At 41.8% G+C, this 9,084-nt stretch overlaps 1 protein-coding gene across 2 annotated transcripts; it reads right to left on the bottom strand.

The window, feature by feature from the left end:
* Positions 1 to 5,592: 5,592 nt before the first annotated feature.
* anapc16 (anaphase promoting complex subunit 16) lies at positions 5,593 to 9,077 on the bottom strand. Of its 2 annotated transcripts, XM_029697513.1 has the most exons (5): positions 8,969 to 9,077; positions 8,491 to 8,634; positions 6,314 to 6,388; positions 5,942 to 6,068; positions 5,593 to 5,834 (listed from the first exon to the last, which is right to left on the bottom strand). In XM_029697513.1, exons 2-4 carry the CDS (start codon positions 8,627 to 8,629, stop codon positions 5,959 to 5,961), a joined length of 324 nt encoding a protein of 107 aa, XP_029553373.1. In that variant the 5' UTR covers positions 8,630 to 8,634; positions 8,969 to 9,077; the 3' UTR covers positions 5,593 to 5,834; positions 5,942 to 5,958. The 2 variants fall into 2 exon arrangements, with proteins under 2 accessions (XP_029553373.1, XP_029553371.1); XM_029697511.1 differs by having other exon boundaries at positions 5,593 to 6,068.
* Between the last annotated feature and the right edge of the window lie 7 nt (positions 9,078 to 9,084).

Raw genomic sequence — 9,084 nt, 5'->3', positions numbered from 1 at the left:
AGGTGCAGTGTAATGTGTTGTTTTACAGGGTCAGCCATAGTAGTATGATAGGTGCAGTGTAATGTGTTGTTTTACAGGGTCAGTCATAGTAGTATGATAGGTGCAGTGTAATGTGTTGTTTTACAGGGTCAGTCATAGTAGTATGATAGGTGCAGTGTAATGTGTTGTTTTACAGGGTCAGCCATAGTAGTATGATAGGTGTTGTTTTACAGGGTCAGCCATAGTAGTATGATATGTGTTGTTTTACAGGGTCAGTCATAGTAGTATGATAGGTGCAGTGAAATGTGTTGTTTTACAGGGTCAGTCATAGTAGTATGATAGGTGCAGTGTAATGTGTTGTTTTACAGGGTCAGTCATAGTAGTATGATAGGTGCAGTGTAATGTGTTGTTTTACAGGGTCAGTCATAGTAGTATGATAGGTGCAGTGTAATGTGTTGTTTTACAGGGTCAGCCATAGTAGTATGATAGGTGTTGTTTTACAGGGTCAGCCATAGTAGTATGATATGTGTTGTTTTACAGGGTCAGCCATAGTAGTATGATAGGTGCAGTGAAATGTGTTGTTTTACAGGGTCAGTCATAGTAGTATGATAGGTAGTATGATAGTAGTATGATAGGTGCAGGGATAGGTGCCCTGCATAAATACATATATACAACATAAAATATACAAAATATATTAAGAAAAATGTATCACATTTCACAACATAGAGGTCTCTGGTCATGACCCTGAACTGACCAAGGGGGACCAGAACATCTCATTTCAGAGAGCTCTGTGAGTTGTTCCACATAAAGGGCACAGAAAAACAACTAAAGCAGCTTTACCCAACTCTGTGGAGACCGAAGGGGCCTCCAGTGTTATCCAAGCCTGTGACTGGGTTTGGTCATTTGTAAGTCTAAATGTAATTAATGACGATAGATACATAGGACGTTTCTGCATGAGTGCTTTGTAAATTCACACAAGATAATGCTACTCTCTCCTTACATACAAATAAGTAATAAACCTAAGGGCACAATGGTGAGTTCTAGAACCATCACCAGTAATAAACCTAAGGGCACAATGGTGAGTTCTATAACCATCACCAGTAATAAACCTAAGGGCACAATGGTGAGTTCTAGAACCATCACCAGTAATAAACCTAAGGGCACAATGGTGAGTTCTAGAACCATCACCAGTAATAAACCTAAGGGCACAATGGTGAGTTCTATAACCATCACCAGTAATAAACCTAAGGGCACAATGGTGAGTTCTAGAACCATCACCAGTAATAAACCTAAGGGCACAATGGTGAGTTCTAGAACCATCACCAGTAATAAACCTAAGGGCACAATGGTGAGTTCTAGAACCATCACCAGTAATAAACCTAAGGGCACAATGGTGAGTTCTAGAACCATCACCAGTAATAAACCTAAGGGCACAATGGTGAGTTCTAGAACCATCACCAGTAATAAACCTAAGGGCACAATGGTGAGTTCTAGAACCATCACCAGTAATAAACCTAAGGGCACAATGGTGAGTTCTAGAACCATCACCAGTAATAAACCTAAGGGCACAATGGTGAGTTCTATAACCATCACCAGTAATAAACCTAAGGGCACAATGGTGAGTTCTAGAACCATCACCAGTAATAAACCTAAGGGCACAATGGTGAGTTCTAGAACCATCACCAGTAATAAACCTAATGGCACAATGGTGAGTTCTATAACCATCACCAGTAATAAACCTAAGGGCACAATGGTGAGTTCTATAACCATCACCAGTAATAAACCTAAGGGCACAATGGTGAGTTCTATAACCATCACCAGTAATAAACCTAAGGGCACAATGGTGAGTTCTAGAACCATCACCAGTAATAAACCTAAGGGCACAATGGTGAGTTCTAGAACCATAAACCTAAGGGCACAATGGTGAGTTCTAGAACCATCACCAGTAATAAACCTAAGGGCACAATGGTGAGTTCTAGAACCATCACCAGTAATACACCTAAGGGCACAATGGTGAGTTCTAGAACCATCACCAGTAATAAACCTAAGGGCACAACGTTGAGTTCTAGAACCATCACCAGTAATAAACCTAAGGGGATAATGGAAAACAGCATCTAGTGGTTTATGTATAGTTGCTGCTGCAGGCCTATAGATAATATCCCCAGAATCTCAAATCAACATAAAAGTGGCCTGGACAATATCCTTCCTATTATCAAAAGTCAGACATGCTTTGTTTCTGTAAAATAAACCAACCTTGAACTTTCAACTTCTTCACCACCTTAGTGACATGTTTTTTTTAATTACATTTTATCATCAAGCCAGATACCAAGATATTTGTTGGAAGGAACTCGCTCAATTTGTGTGGCGTTCAAACTAGTCATTACAAATTCACTTTAATCTGGATTATAGGACCTAGAAAAAAAGCATACGTTTGGTTTTGTTTGTATTTACCACCAACTTTAGATCTAATAGTGACCTCTGCAGTGCTAGCAAATCTGATTTTAAATGTGAAAAGGCTTGGCCAACTGATGCAGCAATGGAATACAACACTATCATCTGCATACAAAATGAATATTACTATTTTTTACAGCATTACTAATGTTTTTTTTTATATAGATTGTAAACATTAGCAGGCCGAGTATGTAACTCAAGGATCTCGGATTTGACCCCATCTACCTTGATGGCCTGAGTTCTGTCATTGAGAGGACAGTTTATTCAACAGAATAACATGGTCTACATTACCCTATCAGGACAGCTTATTCAACAGAATAACGTGGTCTACATTACCCTATCAGGACAGCTTATTCAACAGAATAACATGGTCTACATTACCCTATCAGGACAGCTTATTCAACAGAATAACATGGTCTACATTACCCTATCAGGACAGCTTATTCAACAGAATAACATGGTCTACATTACCCTATCAGGACAGCTTATTCAACAGAATAACATGGTCTACATTACCCTATCAGGACAGCTTATTCAACAGAATAACATGGTTCTACACTACCCTATCAGGACAGCTTATTCAACAGAATAACATGGTCTACTGTATCAAAAGCTTTTGACAAGTCTATAAACATGGCAGTACAATTCTTTCTATCATCTAAGGCAACTGCAATATAATTTTCAACAATCATGGTAGCCCTAGTGTTGCTATCTAAACCCCACTAGGCCTTAGTCATATGTTTAAATGACTTCTGACATCCTCCACATGTACACTAAACATGCTACTTGAAAAAAAGTAGGAGTAATCAGAACATATTGGACTCACAAAAAGACCTGATTAAGAACTAACTTAAGTTGTGTTGCATCGGCTCAGTAAAGTCACTTTTTACTGTCCCAAAATTGGCAAAATAAAGTGATGGGCTGGTAAACGACTGTGTTCTGTATCAGGCCTTACTGCTGGTAGGAGAACACATTCTCAACCAGGCTTGTGTGGTCTGCCAGAGGAAAAAAAATGTTTGGATGGCAGCCAGGTATCACATATGCAGTGAAACAACACATGAGGAGAGATGGACGGACTGTACTAGTCAAGGAGATTGAACTGCTAGACAACAAAGGCACACAATGTGAACTGCAGCAAGACAAACAGTGTGCTGTCATAAAATGACTGAAGGCTACCTTCACCAACCTTTGTCTCTATCTGATCAGTCATATAGATAGGCTACCCAAATCTGTAGAGGCAAGTTGATTGTTTGAAGTAACTTTTATTATATGTACTTTGTAAAATACAAATCTACCAACGGACACAGCAAGCGACACAACGTGTAAAGAAACAGAAGCTTGGTTAAAAACAAGTTAACAGGACTAACTTTAGGACCCAGAAGTGTTCCTCTCGGTGAGTCACACCCTTTTATAGAAAAAAAAGAAGAAGAAAAAAAGCAGTCTGTAAACTAGTACAGTACGTTCTGTACAGTCAACCAACCACTGGGCTTCCCCACTGCTCATTCAACTGAAAAACATTCATTCACTGGTGGAATCACAAAGTACAGCACATTTCCTGACTTTAGATTCAAATAGACCCACCAAACACCAGGGTGAGAGACTGGATCTCTGCCAGGGCCACGCTCAGTAGGCAAACATTGTGGAGGAACACCGCAGATAGAAATGCCATAATAGAGCTGACATTTTAAAATTCTCTATTCTACTGGACATTACAGACAACATATAAGTTCCACAATACATTTCTATCCCAATATCCTGTAACATTGCACCCTTCTGACCAGACTCCTGGTAAACAATAGTCTGTCCCTGGACTGTACTGACCAGACTCCTGGTAAACAGTCTGTCCCTGGACTGTACTGACCAGACTCCTGGTAAACAATAGTCTGTCCCTGGACTGTACTAACCAGACCCCTGGTAAACAATAGTCTGTCCCTGGACTGTACTGACCAGACTCCTGGTAAACAATAGTCTGTCCCTGGACTGTACTGACCAGACTCCTGGTAAACAATAGTCTGTCCCTGGACTGTACTGACCAGACCACTGGTAAACCATAGTCTGTCCCTGGACTGTACTGACCAGACTCCTGGTAAACAATAGTCTGTCCCTGGACTGTACTGACCAGACTCCTGGTAAACAATAGTCTGTCCCTGGACTGTACTGACCAGACTCCTGGTAAACAATAGTCTGTCCCTGGACTGTACTGACCAGACTCCTGGTAAACAATAGTCTGTCCCTGGACTGTACTGACCAGACTCCTGGTAAACAATAGTCTGTCCCTGGTAGTGTAGACAGAACACCTACAGCCTGGTAGTGTAGACAGAACACCTACAGCCTGGTAGTGTTGACAGAACACCTACAGCCCTGGTAGTGTTGACAGAACACCTACAGCCTGGTAGTGTAGACAGAACACCTACAGCCCTGGTAGTGTAGACAGAACACCTACAGCCTGGTAGTGTTGACAGAACACCTACAGCCCTGGTAGTGTAGACAGAACACCTACAGCCCTGGTAATGTAGACAGAACACCTACAGCCCTGGTAGTGTAGACAGAACACCTACAGCCCTGGTAGTGTTGACAGAACACCTACAGCCTGGTAGTGTAGACAGAAAACCTACAGCCCTGGTAGTGTAGACAGAACACCTACAGCCCTGGTAGTGTAGACAGAACACCTACAGCCTGGTAGTGTAGACAGAACACCTACAGCCCTGGTAGTGTAGACAGAACACCTACAGCCCTGGTAGTGTAGACAGAATGGTGGTGATTTTATTAACAAAACCTATTTGTTCTCTCCCCTGTCCTTTGATGACCGACTGCCTGATGTTATTGTGTGTGTGTGTGTGTGTGTGTATCTGCATATTGAGAGCAGCTTTGAGGGCATAGACACATGGACGTACTGTCATCCAGAACATCAGCCTGTTCAGTCCCCTCCCTTCAGAATGTGTGGGGAATAACAAGCCTGGCTGTTGCTGCAGATGTTATTGTGTTGCCCTACATTCTCATTGACCTTGGTATTTACAGTAATACAATTAGCCTGGTTCTATTGTTTTCAACTGTGTGATAACAAATAATCCATTGTAATAAGGTTATAAAACTGAAAATAGCTCAAATACAATTGATTCTGTATATTTTTATTTAAATATTTAATAAATGATAATCCAAGTACGTCATGTTTTCCATTTTAATACATAGGAAGAGGATTCCATCTTGTTTATTTAAAAACCACTAATAAAACATGAATGCATCAATTTCCCCACTATGACATGATTAATTACTCAATTCATAATTCATTGCTGTGATAAAGGTTTTTAGGTCACAACAATAGCTAGCTGTGGTGCAGGGTGTTGGTTCCTCCAGTTAGTGACCACAGCTAAACATTGACCAATACCAGGCAGGAACATCCTTCCCTGTGGGAATGACATAATAAATGACAATAAACAACATGTGTTGGAAATAAGGTAGTCTTCTGCGGTCAATATGTTCCTCCAGTGGTAACCAGCTAGCAGCTACTGACCAGGTCTTTATTTGACTTTAAGACGGAGTAAATCCCAAAAGCTGTTCGATTGGTTTGTATCGCCACTCATCTGCTTCCAGCTCTTCAACCAAACTGGCCAGCTTCTCCATTCTAGATACCTGTTGATCTAAAAACAAATCAGTGAAATATGCTGTTAGATCAAGCATTGCATTCTTTTGTATCCGCTACCAGAGTACTTTCCCCCTAAAACAACAAGTGTGTCCTAAATAGCATCCTATTCCCTATATAGTGGGCTACTTTTGACCAGGCCAACAGGGCTCTGGTTGAAAGTAGTCCACTATATGTAGGGAATAGGGTGCAGTTTGAGACAACTGCAGTAAAATAATTGAATTAAGAGACTGATGGACTTACCATGCTTCACCTGTTTCAGTGTTGACGCCACCTGGTAGCTGAACACAGACTCACACAGAAATCTGTCTGAGCCGTCTGAAGACACAGAGTTCATGTTCAATATCACGTCAACTACTGTTACGCTTTCCTCAACTAGCACATGTACAAAATACTGTAGTAGTAGTAGACAAGTTAACCATGAAATAGTTTAAAGAACAAGAATGGAAATGTACCTTCTTGATCACAACCCAAACCAGCACACACACACACACACACACACACACACACTAAACTATTAGGCTATAGATCTATTATATAACATAACGTAGTATAGTAAATGGTTTTGTGGTACAAACTATTTAATACCAACTCCTCCGGGCGGCACAATCCTCAGTAATTACTGAGGAAGTAGAGGAGTTAGCTAAAACATGATTTAACTCCTCACATTATGCCAACATGTGCCACCGTTCAGTTTGCTAGGATTGAGAAGTAAACAAACTGGAGAATAAAAAGACTAGCCAACATAATCAACTAGAACACAATGTGTCACAAATGGCACTCTGTTCCCTACATAGTGCACTACTGTTGACCGTGGCCCTAGATAGTGGACTACTGTTGACCATGGCCCATATGATATTAGTGCACAATGTAGGATTAGGTTCTCCAACTGGTGGCCCACGGACTGAATTCGGTCCCCCCATTTTCATTGTTGGCCAAAAGACTAAAAACATCAGCTCCAAGTGATTACATTTTTTGGAAATCTGTTCCCAAGTATTCCTATGCATAACAGAGAGACACATCTGATCATATACAGTATATAAGTAAGCAAGGTTTGATATAATATTTGACTAAAACAATCTGTTTGGTCTTCTTGCGGTCAATTTGCAGTCTACAAATGATTTCTAATTATGTTCAGGCCCCCCGACCATCCACTCAAGTAAAAACAAACATCGTCCCGCGGCTGAATCTAGTTGATGATCCCTGGTGTAGGGAATAGTGTGCCATTTATTTATCATGTTTTTATTGATATTTAACTAGGCAAGTCAGTTAAGAACATATTCTTATTTACAAGGGCGACCTACCCCGGCCAAACCCTCCCCTAACCCGGACGATACTGGGCCAATCGTGCGCCGCCCTATGGGACAGTCCCCAAAAACAAAGCAGAACAGAAGCCCAACCCTGGCCACCAGCTTCACTGCTGTCCCACTAACAGTGAGCCCATTAGTCCTCTGAACACCCAGTGCTTTCCAGCACAATGATCCAAACTAAGACATTCATTACAACACAATGTTTGATTTGGGGTCTATGAGGTAACAAAGGATGGGGCACCCTATCCTAATATAGTGTACTACTTTGGCACATAAGGCTCTGGTCAAGATTAGTGCACAACGTAGGTAATAGGGTGTCATTTGGGATGCACAAAGCAGGGGCAAGGAGCCAGATGGCCCTTTGGGTTCAAACAAACAGATCCTCTTGTGTGATGTGACAAAACTGGTGGTGGGTGTTGTGGGCTGACCCATTGGCAGAGCACTGACTGCTTGCTGGTGCCCATGTACATCCTGTTGGATGAAGATCCAACTATGATTCAAAGGATGGTGGGTCACCAACTCCAGATCAAAGGATCACTAACTACACTTGACTTGAAGCCAGATTGATTTGGGTGTGAGGGAAGTGGGGCACACTGGCAATGCGAGTTGTGGGGTGACGTTGGGGCAGAGCATTGACTGTCGCTGGTAGCAGTGCACGTCCTCCTGGAGGAAGATCCAACTATGACGCATGGTAGCTAGGTCATTAAGGGAACAGTGAAAAGTTCCAGGGACACATTGTTTATCTTGTGGGTAAAATCCAGACAAGCTACACTTGACTCGAAGCCAGATAGAATAGTTGTAAGAGAAGTGTGGCTAGGCAGATGTACAGAAGGGCCTTGTACTCAGAACCAAACACATGTACAGTAGCTAACCACACAAACAGAAGCATTAATCCATCTGAAACACACAGCATCACTGTGTATGGGATATGAGCAGATTAATATCGTAATCAGAGCCAAGAACGTGTTCAGAATGTTGCAGGTAGAATGTACAGAACAGACAAGGTTTTCTAGAACTCCAAAGAATCCTCATCACCGGTCTGTCTCTTGCAACGTTCTGAACCTATATTCCAAAGCCACTGGTGATTGGCCCGTGTCAAAGAAAGCCTACCTTCCATCATCTCCCCGGCTCCTTTGGGATAAGTGTAGAGGACCTTACGCGGGGGGATGAGTTCTGACGCGCTGAATCCAGAGCCAGTCACGGAGCTCCCACTAACCCCTCCGGCAGAGGAGGAGGAGGAGGCTGCCATTCCAACTGAGGAAGAGGATCACAACGGCAAATCATGATCACCAAGTTCAGAGTCGTGGATTGCGGAAAAATACAGCCCCAAATGACCAGCAATATTTATTCAAAATACATGTAGCTAGCTGTGCAGCATTAGCACAGATAGAACACGTTATACAAATCTTTGTCATTACATTAGCACGACTAGCTCGCTAACGTTGGTTAACAACACAAGTCTAACAACGTTGTGAATAATAAACTGGCAAACGTAGCTAGCTACATGAAGCATAGCGCATTTACTACTGAAGCAAACGTTCCGCATAATAAATCAGACATAAGATTCTTATTGAAGAGATGAACCTACCACTGGTGATGGAGAAAGCAGCAGGCTAACTTCTGCTTTTGTTTAGGTTTCTGGTTATCTACCCCAACAATAACCCCGCTTTACGGTTTAGGCGATATATAAATCAAATGTTGATA

This window comes from Salmo trutta, chromosome 18, assembly GCF_901001165.1.
Source record: "Salmo trutta chromosome 18, fSalTru1.1, whole genome shotgun sequence".
Taxonomy (NCBI): Eukaryota; Metazoa; Chordata; class Actinopteri; order Salmoniformes; family Salmonidae; genus Salmo; species Salmo trutta.
This window is presented reverse-complemented; position numbering and strand designations above follow the sequence as displayed.